The sequence below is a fragment of the Podarcis pityusensis genome (assembly GCF_964106645.2).
Source record: "Podarcis pityusensis genome assembly, chromosome: 14".
Taxonomy (NCBI): domain Eukaryota; kingdom Metazoa; phylum Chordata; class Lepidosauria; order Squamata; family Lacertidae; genus Podarcis; species Podarcis pityusensis.
In genome coordinates, this window is record NC_138039.1 from 39212863 (window position 1) to 39230746 (window position 17884).

The 17884-nt window shown below is 43.9% G+C and overlaps 1 protein-coding gene across 3 annotated transcripts in view; it reads left to right on the forward strand.

Annotated features, from left to right (window-relative positions):
* FSD2 (fibronectin type III and SPRY domain containing 2) overlaps positions 1-17570 on the forward strand; it is a 29103-nt gene extending 11533 nt beyond the window's left edge. For all 3 annotated transcript variants that reach the window (XM_080980382.1, XM_080980383.1, XM_080980384.1), the window contains 9 exons: positions 3052-3074; positions 4364-4485; positions 5111-5275; positions 6097-6231; positions 7388-7541; positions 8831-8964; positions 9608-9740; positions 14918-15094; positions 16711-17570. In XM_080980382.1, the coding sequence (XP_080836508.1) occupies positions 3052-3074; positions 4364-4485; positions 5111-5275; positions 6097-6231; positions 7388-7541; positions 8831-8964; positions 9608-9740; positions 14918-15094; positions 16711-16960 (1293 nt within the window). In that variant the 3' untranslated portion in view covers positions 16961-17570. The remainder of the gene's footprint in view (positions 1-3051; positions 3075-4363; positions 4486-5110; positions 5276-6096; positions 6232-7387; positions 7542-8830; positions 8965-9607; positions 9741-14917; positions 15095-16710) is intronic.
* Positions 17571-17884: the final 314 nt, after the last annotated feature.

The window sequence follows — 17884 nt, forward strand, 5'->3', positions numbered from 1 at the left end:
ACATTCCCAGCGTTCCTTGCGGGGAGCCATGATTGTTTGAAATGGTATGATACTGCATGGGGGTCATAGCTGTCAACTTACAGATTTGAAAATAAGGGACCAGCAACCTCAATAATAATAATAATAATAATAATAATAATAATAATAATAATTTATTATTTATACCCCGCCCATCTGGCTGGGTTTCCCCAGCCACTCTGGGCAGCTTCCAACTGAATATTACAAACAATACAGCATTAGACATTAAAAACTTCCCTAAAGAGGGCTGCCTTCAGTTGTCTTTTAAAAGTAAAATAGTTGTTTATTGCCTTGACATCTGCTGGGAGGGCGTTCCACAGGGCAGGCGCCACTACCGAGAAGGCCCTCTGCCTGGTTCCCTGTAACCTTACTTCTCGCAATGAATAAGGGATCAGCAGCCAAAATAAGGGATTTTAGTCAACCAGCAGCCAAACGAAGCCTCAAGTGGTGGTTCCCACAGCGCAACAACCCGGCAAAGGGGATGCAGAAAGGAAAACCACCGTCACCTCTCCGCTGGGAAGCGCTGAGCAAACGCGAGTCCCCAGGCAAAGCGGCTGATTTGATTGGCACAAGGCATGCAAGCTCCACCCCCCAGTCATTCTTAGACTCCTTATTGGGTGAGCAACGCAGCCAAGGAATACAGTTGGAGGCTCCCTCCTCCCTGGCCGGCAGGGAGGGAGGGAGAGGAGCTGCTTCCTTTGAAACCCGGGAAATTTAAGGGACATCATCAATAAGGGACAGAAGCGGGACACGTCGCTGGGATAAGGGACTGTCCCGCCAAATAAGGGACGCTTGACAGCTATGATGGGGGTGTTGCCCACAGCAGTTCCTCAGGTTTCCAAATGTGATCATGGGCCCAAAAGGGTTGGCAGCTCCTGAACCACAACACAACATTGGCCGTAAGGTGGTATATAAATGCAATTCTTGATTGTTACGATGATCCATAACTAAAGGAATAGGTATGGCACATGACATCCACTAGGTGACTTCCTCTGCCAACATTGGCACGCTGGCAGAATTCTCTCTGCAGTAGCAAACTGTGTATGCCCTGCATTACCTTGCATCGCTTTGATCAGTGGAATTGCCATTACTGAATTCCGCATCTGTAACAACCCAATTGTTTACTGTGGCAGCGCCTACACTTTGGAACTCCCTGCCGATTGATATTTAGCAGGCATCTTCATTGTACTCTTTTTGGCACCTGCTAAAAACATTCCTGTTTAGTCTTCTGGGAAAAAGACTTCTGGGGAAAAAATTATAATGAATTTTAAAAAATGATGAAATATACATTTATGAAGAAACCAGAAGCCTTTCTCCTTGGAATAACAGGTTCTGAACTGCCCCAAAAAGATGTAAAAGTATTTTTGTATGCCACAACTGCTGCATGGATTTTACTAGCCAAAAAATAGAAATCACAAGAGCTACCAACGGTAGAAGAATAGCAGATGAAGATGATGGAGTTTATGGAGATCTCACCGGGAGAATCCACGACCAGGAAGAAATTTAAAGACTATTTGAAAAAATGTTGTAATATTAAAGATATGTAACCACTTGAAAGAATTAATTAGGCCTAGGACTAAATTAGGATTAAATAAATAAATAAGAAAATGTACAATAAGAAAAGTTAGGAAATATGATTATGACTGTGATATGGTTTTAAGAAACAATGATATTGAAAACTGCTATATATAATTACTAAGGAATTCAGATGGAAGAGATTAGAGGAAGTCAAGTAATATGTTTATGAAGATGAATTTTAATTAATTAACTAAGTTTTAGTTTACGCGGTGATTTGGTGTATTTTATGTTTCATATTTTTTTCTTTTTTTACTTTTTACTTTTATCATTGTTTACTCTCTCTTTTGTTATGTTTTTATATGAAAAATAATAAATATTATTGTGGGGAAAAACATATTCCTGTTTAGACCCAGACACTTAGAAAATTAAGGTAATTTTAATCTGTTTTAGTGTTTTAACTTTTGTATGTTTCTAAGTTGCAACAATCTCTTGATTTTATTGCTTTGCTTTTTTTGTTAACCACTTTGAGGGTGTTTTGGGGTTTTTTTTAACAAGCAGTGTATATCATATTTTTCGCTCTGTAACACGTACCCGACCATAACACGCACGTAGTTTTTAGAGGAGGAAAATCCGTAGGCATGCCACCCATAGGCATTCCCTCCATAACACGCACAGACATTTCCCCTTACTTTCTAGGAGGAAAAAAGTGAGTGTTATGGTGCAAAAAATACGGTAATTTCTTTATGAAATAAATAATAAATAAATCATTTTGCCAGCTGTTGCTGCCGTATGCTTTAATGGCTCAGGAAAACCTTAAGAACAGTTGAACGGCTGCTCAGAACTTCATGGAAGCTTGCCTTCCTTGACAAGCCAAAATAAAGTACAGTAGTAGTTTTCACCAAGAATGGAAATAAATATATGATAAGTGGATTAGAAAGGAGAAATGTGTCACTTTTCAGCGTTTTTTAACCTGCTGAACTTGTGGTAATTTAATTATATCTGTTTGAAATTTGGCATATCATAGACCTCTTCAGGTAAATCATGTATGTCAAATTCCAAGTTATTACATCAACAGGTGCCATTTTTATGAACAATAGTACAGTGGTACCTCGGGTTACATACGCTTCAGGTTACAGACTCCGCTAACCCAGAAATAGTACCTCGAGTTAAGAACTTTGCTTCAGGATGAGAACAGAAATCGTGCTCCGGCGCCGTGGCGGCAATGGGAGGCCCCATTAGCTAAAGTGGTGCTTCAGGTTAAGAACAGTTTCAGGATAAGAACAGACATCCGGAACGAATTAAGTACTTAACCCGAGGTACCACTGTATTTTGTGGTTAAATGGCAAAACCTTTGTTGTTGCTGTTGCATACCTTAACATCCCTGTGCCCCTTTAATTTATGATTGTAATGTGTTCCTATCATTAAACCACCTTCTTCTTTTCCTCCTTCTCTCTCTCTCTCTCTCTCTCTCTCTCTCCTTCTCTCTCTCTCTCTTTCTGCCTCTCTTGTCTACAGGCCGCAGTAGCTACAAGCCACAGGTAATATTAAGCCCTGAATTTGTAGTTCCCCACCCTCCTGCATACTTAAGATGAATATACTGAATATCTTTCTCATGCTTCAGAGCCTGTGTCCATCCCTCATGCTTATTACAAATGGATCAGGGTGAAAGACATGGTTTCCCCCCACCCACGCTTTTATCCACACAACAACTTGTGAGATAGGTTGGGTTGAGAGTGGTCGTCACCATCCCATGGTCACAAAGTGAACTTTTAATGATTGTGTTTGCATGCCCTCCAACATTTCTCCCATGAAAATAGGGACGTCCCATTCCATAATGATAATTTTACTATTTATACCCCACACATCTTACAGCCACTCTGGGCAACTTCCAACACATATAAAAACAAACAACTTCCCTATAGAGGGTTGTCTTCAGACGGCTTGGGGGTTGGATAACTCCATACCCTCCAACATTTCTCTGATGAAAATAGGGACATCCTAAGGAAAAGCGGGACATTCTGGGATCAAATCAGAACCGGGATGACTTTTCTAAATCAGGGATGTCCCTGAAAATAGGGACACTTGGAGGGTCTGTGTTTGATTTGTGGATCCAATATTGTCCAATTACAACCTTCCTCAACCTCCTGGTGTCTTCCAGATGTTTTGAACTAAAATTCCCATCATCCCTGGCCATTGGCCATGCTGGGGCTAGCAGGAGGTGTAGGCCAAAATATCCCGAGGGCACCTAGTTTGGGGAGGCCACATTGTATTGCTCTTTCTTTTGTAATTTGAGTATTCATCTGACAGAAGAATGGGACAGAAGCATTAAATAGCAGCTAAGAAACTCAACTTTCCAAGTGTCGGTCCTTATGTAGCTTAGGTTGCCACCATTCATGGGCATATCACCAGGCCTGAATAGCAGAAGTACAAAAATTATTTAGGGAAAAAAATTACTAAATTACTAAAAATTACTAAAGGTGGCCGAGGGTGGGGGGAATGCCTCCCAGTAGGCCTATGGGGACTGAGCATGCTCAGTGGACACAGAATGCTAACTGATCGCTGAGTGGAGAAGAGAAAACCATGAGAGATGGGGGAAAGGAATGGAGTATTCTGAACAGGGGCAGTCCACACTGCAACATTTTGTTGCAGATCCCACTTGCATACTGTACATAATAATAATGATGAGGATGATTTTGATGTAATGGATATATATCTATATCTATCTAACACACACAAACACACACACACACGAGAAAATATGAGACATTAATATATAGCCAAGCTCTTAGAGTTGCTGTCTTACTCTCCATTTCTCTGGCACTTGCAGACTGGTCGACTTCTTGAAAAAGGACGTGGATATAGATCTATCAGTGCCGACCAATTTTGAAGCCCGGGTCATAGATTTCTCTGACATTCAGGAACTAATGGACTCCATTAATTCAGTCCCTGGTATTTTCATTGTATTTATTTCTGGTTTCTATCTGACCCTCAGAATTCTCCCCCATCCATACTCCTTACTGGCTTTGCTTGTGCTTCAATGATTTTTGCCTGGCTGAAAAGTGTCTTTGAACTCAATATTTGGGAAATTTTTTAATGTCTGAGGTTTTATTGTGCTTTTAATTCTGTTGGGAGCTGCCCAGAGTGGCTGGGGAAACCCAGCCAGATGGGCGGGGTATAACTATATTATTATTATTATTATTATTATTATTATTATTATTATTATTACAATAATGCCTCTTCCTTGTCTGAATGGAAGAAAGCTGGGGTGCGTGGGTACATAGAAACTAATCTATTGTACAAAGCGAAAATTTACATATGTTGCTCCACCTATTTTTGTCTGTAGCCACACCCACCACTATTATGTGGCCCTTGGGAGATTGCCCAGAAAGAAGTGTGGCCCTTGGTGTTTCTCCCCACCATCAGCTTGGTGTAGACTACATACTAAACCAGACAGACAACTAGCATAAAATATAAAGCAATTTCTTCCGTTAAGTGGCGTTGCTGATCTTTGGAATTCACCATGTGAATTCTGTTTAACAGATTAATTTTTCCCCTTCCGCCCTCCTTGTTACAGCTCCTTTGCCTCCTTGTGCACCAGTAATGAACACCCAGGATCCCAATTCTGCTACTGGTACGTCCGTGAGAGTCTGCTGGAGCTTCTTTTCAGAAGATATTGTCGAAAGCTACCAGCTGTACTACAAACGAGTGAGCAACGAGGCGTCGAAAGAGGAGCAGGACGGTAAGGCTTTCTATACGCCATAACTGCCCTCGAAGAATTCTGGGAACTGTAGTTTCCCCCACACAGAGCTATAATTTCAAGCACCTGTCAGGGTGGTTGTCCGGGGTCCTGAAACAACAGTCCTGAAACCTTTTTAAAAACTGGCGAGCCAGTAGGAAAATACAAAGCATTGTTGTTGTTGTTGTTTAGTCGTTTAGTCGTGTCCGACTCTTCGTGACCCCCTGGACCAGAGCACGCCAGGCACTCCTGTCTTCCACTGCCTCCCGCAGCTTGGTCAAACTCATGCTGGCAGCTTCGAGAACACTGTCCAACCATCTCATCCTCTGCCGTCCCCTTCTCCTTGTGCCCTCCATCTTTCCCAACATCAGGGTCTTTTCCAGGGAGTCTTCTCTTCTCATGAGGTGGCCAAAGTATTGGAGCCTCAGCTTCAGGATCTGTCCTTCCAGTGAGCACTCAGGGCTGATTTCCTTAAGAATAGATCAGTTTGATCTTCTTGCAGTCCATGGGACTCTCAAGAGTCTCCTCCAGCACCATAATTCAAAAGCATCAATTCTTTGGCAATCAGCCTTCTTTATGGTCCAGCTCTCACTTCCATACATCACTACTGGGAAAACCATAGCTTTTACTATACGGACCTTTGATGGCAAGGAGATACAAAGCATTATCTTTGTTTTTATTTGAAAATTAAATCTGGCTGAGAGGCTCCCGCCACTGAACTATGAAATGCCGCAGCAGATATTGAAAGGGTTCCTGCTTAGAAGCAGGTTTCAGAAAATGCCATTTTAAAATAACTTCCTAAATCTTCCGCTTTCTCACTGCAGCGTTTATGCTAAACGTGAAAGAAACATACTGCACAGTTACTAACCTGGCGCCGAACGCGCAGTATGAGTTTTGGGTGAAAGCCCTCAACAGAGCCGGGGTCGGTTCAGCGAGTGAACGAGCTGTTTACATCACAGGTAAATGCACTTCAGATTTCGAATGGCTTTTGACATTCGCCTTTTCCTGAGTTTTGAACGAAGCAAAGTCTACAGAAGTGTGGCGTGAACCAGCTAAAGTTTGTTGAACTCTGCAAGTTTTTTTATTTATCTCAAAAACTTACACCCCACCAGAGCTGCTTACAAAGACAAAACAACACTATAAAAGCCTTTTCTAGTAGATAATTTGGCAGGCAATCTCACTGTTATCTTTCAAGAATATCTTGACGATCCTTTTATGCCTATTCAGCTTGAATTTTCTTCAGATTAGCCAGTCATTTTAATGATAATTTTGTACTGCATGTATGGTATTTTATTTTTGTTTGTTTACATATTTATGTATATTAATAATTATATTATTTATTGGTTTGTTTTTCTTTTATTATGTATTTTCTGGGGTTTTTTATATTGTGATTTTATGTTGTGAGATCTACAGGTATAGGGCGGACGGTATACAAATTTAATAAAGAAATAAAAATAAGAAATGAATAGATATTTTAAAAGATTATATCCCGCTTTTTAACCATCTGGGTCTCAAAGCAGCTTACGAAGATAAAAAAAATACACGAAATGTAAAACATCAATTAAACTTCAAGCACTTTAAACCTCAGAAATTTAAAATCTCAAAAATGGAAACAAAAACATGAGAGGAAATATTAAAACATTAAATAAGAATTCATGATGCGAAGACCACCTGAAACGATATTGTTTTAACCAGGAGCCTGAACTTTAGCAGGGATGGTCCCTGCCTGATTTCAAGTGGGAGGGAGTTCCAAATGCTTCATCATATTTGCATAAATTGCTGAATACCGCCTTGATATTTTACATGAGATGGTGGAATATAAAAACTGCGAGGAAATAAAGGAATAAATTAATGTAAATATTCAGCAGGGGAGGGGGGCAAGAAGAACTGATCATCTGAGTGGATGCTGAAAGCCCAACCACTGTGGAGGGGCTGATCTGTGTGTGTGTGTGTGTGTGTGTGTGTGTGTGTGTGTGTGTGTCTTTGATCTTTGTTTTCAAGTTAATCAATGAAAACCTTAATACTGTAATACTTTTAAAAGAGAAACCCTCATAGTATATCTCATAACCAAATGGCTCAGGGGGAAAAATATTTATCTGCTTCTTTTTTGTAAAGCTCCTTTAGCACCTGTCCTCAAAAGGAAGGAGATCCAGAGTTGTGAACATGCAGCGCTGGTGCGCTGGGAATCTGGGAACACAAATCCTGTTGACTCCTACACGGCTGAATTGTCCAAGCTGACAGATGGAGAGGACGGGAACATCATTACTGAGTGAGTTGCATAGTATTAGAGGCATGCAATGCTCGGGCCATGTTTTTCAAAACACCCCAAGAGCTGAGGGGAAAGAGGGAGGCAGCGAAGGGGAAGGTTGGCGTTTTGAGCTAAGGGTTAGCAAACTTCATTCCTGATAAGGCCTGGGAGACTGCATACAAGGCAATAAGCTTCTCTACAGCTGGTCTCCTGGTTTCGCTTAAAAAGGCCACGTGCCTTTTTTGTGGTATTTAGTTGATAATACATACATTACAGTAGGTGCACAGGGACGCGGGTGGCGCTGTGGTCTAAACCACTGAGCCTCTTGGGCTTGCCGATTGGAAGGTCGGCGGTTTGAATCCCCATGACAGGGCGAGCTCCCATTGCTCAGTTCTTGCCAACCTAAGCAGTTCGAAAGCACACCAGTGCAAGTAGATAAATTGGTACCGCTGCGGCAGGAAGGTAAACAGCATTTCCATGCTTTCTGGCTTCCATCACAGTGTCCCGTTGCGCCAGAAGCGGTTTAGTCCTGCTGGCCACATGACCCGGAAAGCTGTCCGCAGACAAACACTGGCTTCCTCGGCCTGAAAGCGGAATGAGCAACCCCATAATCGCCTTTGACTGGACTTAACTGCCATGGGGTCCTTTACCTTTACCTTTCTTTTACAGTAGGTGTTAAGTTGTGGGTGAACATATCAGACGACACAGCAATTCTTCAAACAGCTCTTGTTTATTCACCGGCCAGAACTGAACTGAACTGAAGGGTTCAGCCAGCCTGCTTATATAGAGCTCCACTCCAACGCAGCAGTAACCACTTTCTGTAACTATCCAATCACTGAACGTCACTTTCAATTCCTTATTTGCATATGTGGACCTGAGTGAAAACTATCTACAGTATCCCCCTGCTGGCCCAGGGTGAGAACTTCAGGACATAACAGTAGGCACACTTGACCCACACTGAGACCATTGGGCCTTGGGGATTGCAAGGGGTCAAAGACTCTTTGCTATTTCTGCAGTCTCCACCCAAGAGCCACCAATCAGCATGAAAAGGGAGCTTTTAGCCACTCAGACTTCTGTCTTCTCGCTCTTTGTGCTGATTGGAGCTTCTGGTTCCTGGCTCACCTCAGACGGCTGCCTCTGTCCCGCTCCAAAGATTTTGATTTTGATCCCGACATCGGAACAGATTTGTGTGTGGAGTGGGTGAGGGAGGACTCTTTCTGCCTCATTTCTCCACTCTTCCTCAAATGCCTTTTGTGCTCCCTTGACAACAGTGATCCGTTAGGTTTCCTTCTGTTTTTCTCTCTCTCCAGGTCCATTGTTGGCATTCCAAATTGTGAAGCGCTGATTCAGCTGGAGCCAGGACACAACTACTTGCTCTCTGTGAAAGCCGTCAACATGGGAGGTTCCAGCGAGCGGAGCGAGCCTGTCTCCATCCTAAGCACAGGTATAATAATAATAATAATAATAATAATAATAATAATTTATTATTTATACCCCGCCCATCTGGCTGGGTTTCCCCAGCCACTCTGGGCGGCTTCCAACAGAACACTGAAATACAATAACCTATTAAACATTAAAAGCTTCCCTAAACAGGGCTGCCTTCAGATGTCTTCTAAAAGTCTGGTAGTTGTTTTTCTCTTTGACATCTGGTGGGAGGGCGTTCCACAGGGTGGGTGCCACTACCAAGAAGGCCCTCTGCCTGGTTCCCTGTAACTTGGCTTCTCGCAGTGAGGGAACCACCAGAAGGCCCTCAGAGCTGGACCTCAGTGTCAGGGCAGAACGATGGGGATGGAGACGCTCCTTCAGGTATACTGGACCAAGGGGTTTAAAGGTCAGCACCAACACTTTGAGTTCTGCTTGGAAACGTACTGGGTAGTAATTACAAGAACAATTTTTCACATCTGTATGGGCAGAATGGCTGCTTACCTAGTCCTGGGAAGGGGTGAGTGGGTTGCGGCCTGGCATGGTAGGCCCCAATTCCAGGGGAGCAACACTGGGCGTGTGCGAATGGGGCCATCATACAGGAGTTGTTTGCATTTGCAAGGTTCCGCAGTCCCTGCCGGCTACAATATTCCATCCTTTCACAGGCACTTCCTTCACTCTGAATGAGGAGACGGCCCACCCCTTGCTGTCTGTGCTAGAAGACGGATTGACAATTGCATGTTGCAGAACTGAGAGTCCCAAATGTGAATGGCCCTTCCGTGAAAACAGCTTTACAAGGTATGGAATCTATAGGCCTGTTTCATAGGCTTTGTTGTTGTTGTTGTTTAGTCGTTTAGTCATGTCCGACTCTTCGTGACCCCATGGACCAGAGCACGCCAGGCACTCCTGTCTTCCACTGCCTCCCGCAGTTTGGTCAAACTCATGCTGGTAGCTTCGAGAACACTGTCCAACCATCTCGTCCTCTGTCGTCCCCTTCTCCTTGTGCCCTCCATCTTTCCCAACATCAGGGTCTTTTCCAGGGAGTCTTCTCTTCTCATGAGGTGGCCAAAGTACTGGAGCCTCAGCTTCAGGATCTGTTCTTCCAGTGAGCACTCAGGGCTGATTTCCTTAAAAATGGATAGATTTGATCTTCTTGTAGTCCATGGGACTCTCAAGAGTCTCCTCCAGCACCATAATTCAAAAGCATCAATTCTTCGGCGATCAGCCTTCTTTATGGTCCAGCTCTCACTTCCATACATCACTACTGGGAAAACCATAGCTTTAACTATACGGACTTTTGTTGGCAAGGTGATGTCCCTGCTTTTAAAGATGCTGTCTAGGTTTGTCATTGCTTTTCTCCCAAGAAGCAGGCGTGTTTTAATTTTGTGACTGTTGTCACCATTTGCAGTGATCATGGAGCCCAAGAAAGTAAAATCTCTCACTGCCTCCATTTCTTCTAATTTTATTTCACCTTTTCTTCTTTGGCAGGGATCAGCACTGAAATATACTCGAAGTCCTGTAGTGATTTCATGCTCTTTATTGCAGCTTGTAAAACAGTGATTGAATTGCCCCCCAAACCTCAGGCTTTTATATACATTATTTACACAATGAGTCTCGTCTGATTGGCTGATTCTGCTTCCCTCCTGAAGCCTGATTGGTCTTTTCCTGCAGGCCAATCAGTTGTTGCAGGCCAATCAGTTGTTGCATTCTAGGATCCTACTTCCCTATTGTTCTATCTAGCATACAAGCTTAGTACATAACACGCACCTTTCAAAAATGCCTTCTCAAAGGGTTAATGTAATAGTAAAGGATGGTTTTCAGACACACTTTCGGGGCAAGCCAGCCATGAAGTGTGCTCAAATTCCTCTGGAAAAACGGATATGTCCCTGTTGAGATGGCAGTACTGTATTGAGTCAGTGGCTCATGTGCTTCTGGCTTACACTCTTTATAAAGATTTGAGGAGTGAGCTTTTCACCCCTCTATTATTGTTCATGCCGGGCCACTCAAACATTGCTACTGAGCCCTATCTTCTAGCAGATCAAGATAATCAGGTGACAGCAAAAACTGCAAAATCTTTAGCAGGGGCAATTAGAATAAGATCTATTACTTGATTATTGGTGTAAACCTCCAAAATGTATTTTGTATAGTTAAGTTTTTACCTCTGTCTTCAGTACATTTTATTTTATTGCTATGGCTAGTGGCTGATGCAAATAAAGATTCTTCCGCTCTGTGCTCAAATGCAGTAAAAAAAAAAAAATCAATAGGAAATGTCTGCCTCCTCTTTCAGACATGGTGGGGTAGAAATTAGGGAGCGAGAATGAAAAGTAGGTGGAGTCAGAGCAAGTGAGAGGCGGAGCCAACACATTCTGGTTTTGCCCCCATCTGCCTCCTCCCTTCTAAGTTTGACAAGGGCAACACCAAGACTAAAGAGGAGGAGCTATGACAGTGACATAGCTGTCAACCGTCCCTTATTTGGCAGGAAAGTCCCTTATCCCAGCGCTGTGTCCCGCTGCTGTCCCTTATTGATGATGTCCCTTAAATTTCCTGGGTTTCAAAGGAAGCAGCTCCTCTCCCTCCCTCCCTGCTGGCCAGGGAGGAGGGAGGCTCCAACTGTGTTGCTTGGCTGCGTTGCTCACCCAATAAGGAGTCTAAGAACAACTGGGGGGTGGAACTTGCATGCCTTGTGCCAATCAAATCGGCCGCGTTGCCTGGGGACTCGCCTTTGCTCAGCACTTCCCAGCGGAGAGGTGATGTGGTTTTCCTTGCTGCATCCCCTTTGCCGGGTTGCTGCGCTGTGGGAACCACTGCTTGAGGCTTCGTTTGGCTGCTGGCTGGGCTTTCTGCCTTTGGCTCGGAGGGGCTCAGAAGTTGAACATACCTGTGCTTGGAAAATCCCTTATTTTGGCTGCTGATCCCTTATTTTCGAGGCTGCTGGTCCCTTATTTTCAAATCTGTAAGTTGACAGCTATGGACAGTGAGTAAGGAAGCAGGCAGATGTGGGGCGGTGGACTGAACTGGGAGGGATAGTGCCCCATTTGCCCTAATAGACTAGCCTCCACTGCACCAGCTCATGTTTGTTGTTGGCTGTTAAACTTTCCGACAGGACAGTTTACACTGCAGGGAAACTTGGATTCCCTCAGCCATTTTGTCACATTTCACTATGCATGTCATTTATATTGTGAATGAATTTCCTCTCCCCTCTGGCGTTCCTCTGGGGTTCCATAAAACATGGGGGAATCCTGTAATTTTAGCAGCGTTTGTGCATGCTTTTCTGACGTTGCCTGTGAGCCCGGTTTGCCCCTCATCTCGGCTTCCAGACAGCCCAAAATGCAAAAAGAAAAGGACGAGCGTCGCTGGATTCCATCACAGCTCTGTGCTCTTAATCGCACAGCTGTGAGGGTTTTAAAGTCAGCCTAATTACACGATGCGGTCCTTGTAGCAATCTCTCGCTTTTTTGCACGTTACTAGATTCTACAGGAAGCAGGCAAGTGTCTTCCCTCCCACTTAATTCTAAAATTTGCTGGGATTGCCATGGCAACGCTAGCTTATACACAAACTGATATGCAGATATCCACCCCCCTCCCGAAAGATTCCTCCTTACAACACACAGCTGACAATTCTGGGTGATGTTTACCAGAGAGTAAATGAATGAATTCCACTTAAAACGAGGAGAAAGAGGGGTCAGCCTAGACCTCTACCCTGTTCGGCTGCTATCCCTATGGGAGAACCCATTAAACACTGGGTGGTATTGAAGGTTAGTCCTACTCAGAGTAGACCCGGTGAGGTTAATAAGCATGTCTAACTTAGGTTCATTAATTTCAGAGGGTCTGTTCTGAGTAGGGCCAAGGTCACATTCATACCATACATTTTAAGCACTATGGTACCACAGAGTTATAATTTTCAGAGTGGCTGAACAGTCAATTGCTCTTCACAGGGAGCTCTGAAAATTGCAGCTCTGTGAGGGAAAAACTGGGTCTCCGAACAACTCTCAGCACACTTAACAAACTACAGCTCCCATAATCCTTTGGGGGAAGCCATGACTGTTTGAAGCGGTATGATTCTGCTTTAAATATATGCCGTGAATGTGGCCTTAAGCGGGACTTAGTTCTGGGTAAGCATGCCTAGAATTGCACTGTAAGATTTCTTGTTATGCTAAAAATGGTAATGTATTAAGTTTTGTATATATGATTCTCTTAATTTCTGTTTACGTTATGCGGATAAATTATAATCTTTGTGATGGAATTTTGTGCACTGCTAATCAGGTGCCTTATTGATCTAAGTCCTGTATTTGCTATGACAGTAAACTGCAACAGATGGACGCCGCAATCGTATGCTTACATACTTGGGAGAGAGCCCCATTAAAAGCAGCAGGACTAATCTTCCAACAAGAATGCACATGAATTGCACTTTTTGCCTTCACCACTAGGATATTGTAGTCCCGTGTCCTCAGACGCTTGCAAATAGGCTCCCCACCAAAAGTCATCACATGCATCATTCAACGCAGCATTGTCCAAACAGCACCATTTTGCATTTTCTGTTCCAGAGGTAACAGTTAAAATGCTTCACAATTTGCAGCTGAAATATACTTGGAGTTGAGTGTGGATTTCATGCTCTTTATTCAGCTCATAGTAGTGAGGAATGAAAGTTTCCCCAAAATATCTGCTTTATATACAGTGGTGCCTCGCAAGACGAAATTAATTCGTTCTGCGAGTTTTTTCGTCTTGCGAATTTTTCGTCTTGCGAAGCACGGTTTCCCAAAGTCTTCAAAATCACCAAAGTCTTCAAAAACCTCAAAAAAGGCTACCACACCATGTGCTATGAGTTGTTCCTCGAAGTCACCCTGGGTATTAACGATTTTAAGAAAAAGGAAACAAACTTTCAAGACGTTTTCGTTTTTTGTCTTGTGAAGCAAGCCCATAGGGAAATTCGTCTTGCGAAGCAACTCAAAAAACGAAAAACTCTTTCGTCTTGCGAGTTTTTCGTCTTGCGAGGCATTCGTCTTGCAAGGTACCACTGTACATTATTTACACAATGGGTTGCATGTGATTGGCTAATTCTGGGATTCTCCTGTAGGCCATCAGGTTGCGGATTCACTTCCACCTGGAGCTGAATTGGGTGGCTCCTGCGGACCAATCATACTGCTGCATTGTTCTAGGACCAATCAGACTGCTGCATTCTGAATCCTATTGTTCTAGGACCAATCAGACTGCTGCATTCTGGACCCTATTGTTCTAGGACCAATCAGACTGCTGGATTTTGGCTCCTATTCAACTCAGTACATAACACCAGCCAAGGATTCCTCATTCCTGGGCTTGTGAGCCTCACCATTGTGATTACTACGGAATGGGCATGCCACCAGGCAAATGGGCGCTGAAGAACTTTAAGCCATTGATTTTTTTGTTGTCCTAGCAAACAAAATTGGTCTATAAACACGGAAGAAGTCAGGGTCACGTTGAATGAGATCTATGCTCCCTCATAAATCCAGTGGTCTTGTGATAAGGTTCAAGAGCCGTCAACAGGGCACATGGTGTTCTCCTGGTGCCAGTAGAGACTCTGAGAGCTCCTCCATTCACTTGGGGTGAAGTGGTGAAAGCGGTTGCCCTTTCCTCCCTTGAAAAGTACACAGAGTTGCAGGAGGAAGTTGGAACGGTGCCACTCTTTCCCACTTCCTCTTTCAGCTCTATGTGTTTTTCAAGGCTCAGGTTAACCCACCCTGATCCCTTGGAAAAGCAAAGTGTGTGTACATGCTCTTTCTTTCTTTCTTTCTTTCTTTCTTTCTTTCTTTCTTTCTGTCTCTCAGGGAGGGAACTGATCCAGGCAGGGAGGAGGGGTGTGACCAGAAATGGTGGTGCTCACAGCCAAATAGCCAAATACACTCACTAAAGGTTGGGAACCCCTGTCACAGATGTTGGCCACCTTCAGATATTCTCTATAGCAAGAGAATATACAGTATTTTCCACATTTCCTTTTGCCAGATCCATCGCTATCTTGGGAAACCCAATACCGTTCCAAGGCAAACATTACTGGGAGGTGGACGTCAATGAAAATACAGAATACCGTGTTGGTGTGGCTTTTGAAAATGTTTCTCGAGACAGCTATCTGGGCACAAGCCATGCCTCCTGGTGTATGAGGCACACAGTCAACTCTTCCAGGTACAAACACTTCCAAGCCTTAGGTAAACGGTAAAGGTAAAGGACTCCTGGACCGTTATGTCCAGTCAAAGGCGACTATGGGGTTGTGGTGCTCATCTCGCTTTCAGGCTGAGGGAGCCGGCATTTGTCCACAGACAGCTTTCCAGGTCATGTGGCCAGCAAGACTAAACCACTTCTGGCGCAACGGGACACTGTGACAAGTGTCAGAGCGCATGGAAACACCATTTACCTTCCTGCCACAGTGGTACCTGTTTATCTACTTGCAGTGGCGTGCTTTCGAACTGCTAGATTGGCAGGAACTGGGACAGAGCGAAAGGAGTTCACTCCATCACGAGGATTCGAACCGCCGACCTTCTGATTGGCAAGCCCAAGAGGCTCAGTAGTTTAGACCACAGCAATCATAGTGTTGGAAGGGACCCGATGGATCATCTAGTCCAACCCCCTGCAATGCAGGAATATGCACCCATACAGTGCATACGAGAGCCAGTGTGGTGTAGTGGTTAAGAGCGGTAGTCTCATAATCTGGTGAACCAGGTTCGCGTCTCCGCTCCTCCACATGCAGCTGCTGGGTGACCTTGGGCCAGTCACACTTCTCTGAAGTCTCTCAGCCCCACTCACCTCACAGAGTGTTTGTTGTGGGGGAGGAAAGGAAAGGAGAATGTTAGCCACTTTGAGACTACTTAAAGGCAGTGGTGTAGCGTGGGGGGTGCAGGGGGGCCGGCCGCACCGGGCGCAACATCTGGGGGTTAGGGTTAGGGGGCGCAAATCCACGGGTTAGGGGGCGCAAATTACTTGCCTTGCCCCGGGTGCTGACAACCCACGCTACGCCACTGCTTAAAGGGAGTGAAAGGCGGTATATCAAATCCAAACTCTTCTTCTTCTTCTTCTACAGGGTTCAGACCCATGACCGTGGCACTTTCAGCATCTTCTGGTGCAACTGCCCAGCCATAAACGATCTTGCTTTCAAACGATCTTGCACCTCCAAAAGCTCATAGCTGGATTCGCTGCTTAATTTCCAATATATGCATGTTCCCATACCTTCCTGCTGAAAGTCTTGTCACTTTTTATATCACAAAAGTTCTGGTTAATTTTTTCCCCCTCCTGCACTTTTTTTAAAAAAAACATAGAACATTTATAAAGCACTTGCTCAAACAAACAAACCAGGCAGAGGGCTTTCTCGGTAGTGGCGCCTGCCCTGTGGAACGCTCTCCCATCAGATGTCAAGGAAATAAACAACTCTCTGATTTTTAGAAGACATCTGAAGGCAGCCCTTTTAATGTATGATGTTTTATCGTGTTTTTAATATTCCATTGGGAGCTGCCCAAAGTGTCTGGGGAAACCCAGCCAGATGGGCGGGGTATAAATAATAAATAATAATTATTATTATTTGCAGTAACAGTGCATGGGTGCTGCTCCAGGAGGCAAAAATGAAATAACAGTGGAGAAGCATAGCAAAACTGGTAATAGAACTGGAATGATGTCCAGTAAAAATCTACCACTAATGCACTATTATCGCATCAATGACACTTTGCAGAACACAGTCCCTACCAAAAAACCAAAACTCAGTCTGCTCTGAGAGCTTCTAATTGCATGCATTTTCTCTCTCTCTTGCACAGACATACCTACGAGTTTCTGAACAATGGGATGACTCCAGACATTACGATTACTGTCCCTCCCCGGAGGATTGGACTTCTGCTTGATTACGACAAAGGGAGCCTGTCGTTTTTTAACACGGATATTATGCAACACCTGTACACCTTCCACAACCACTTTCAGGACTTTGTGTGTCCTTGTTTTGCTCTAGAGGAGCCCGGCACACTCCGGATTCTGAATGGCGTTGCAATGCCTACCTACGCGATTTCGTGATTCGGGGGCAGCTGTTTGGCATGCATGCAATGCCTGACTCTTGCATAACTCTATTAAAACCTACGGCTTCACAGTGTCACAACCATACTCTCTCCCTTAAAACACCACATGCTTTATTCTTTTCAAAAATACACACACATTTATATCCCACTTTTCTTTGAAAGCAAAGCAGTTTTCATAGAAAATGTTAAGCAAAGCTGCCACATCAGATTACACAGCTGCAAAACTCAAAATGACAGAAAATAATAACTTGAAAGATATGTTAATTTTTACTTACATTATAAGCTTGTTATACTGTGCATCTTTGGGTCATGATGAACTGTCAGTGGTCCTTATTGCTGCGGCTTCCACGGAACATCTGCAAAGAGCAATTACGATTCCATGTAAGCGTCATTTGGATTAAGCTTTCTTTCTTTCTTTCTTTCTTTCTTTCTTTCTTTCTTTCTTTCTTTCTTTCTTTCTTTCTGCTTAGCCATCTCTGCACCAGTTTAAATAAGCAGTTTGGGAGGCAAGTCAAAGCTTGTGATATTGCTTGTGAATATCGATAGTGCGTGGTGGGAGGCACTGAGCCAACTGCAGTAAAAACTGAAGAAATAAAATAAAACCCAGATGCTTCTGTGTGTACTCTTTAAAGATGCTCCCTCACAACTTAGGATCCAGTTGCATTCTGCAGGGGTGAGAAATCTGTGGCTCACTAGAGGCTGTTGGACTCCAACTCCCATAAGCCCCAGGCAGCATAGCAACTGGTCAGAGATGATGGGATTTGGAGTACTGGCAACACCTGGAGGGCCACAGGTTGCCCAGCCTAGCATAATAGAGCATGTTCTTTAAGCACCCCAAAGCTCCTCTAAGGAGTATTTCTCCAAATAATCCTTCCTTTGTTTGAATTTTGATAGCCTCGCCCCACCAGCCTTGTTGTGTGCC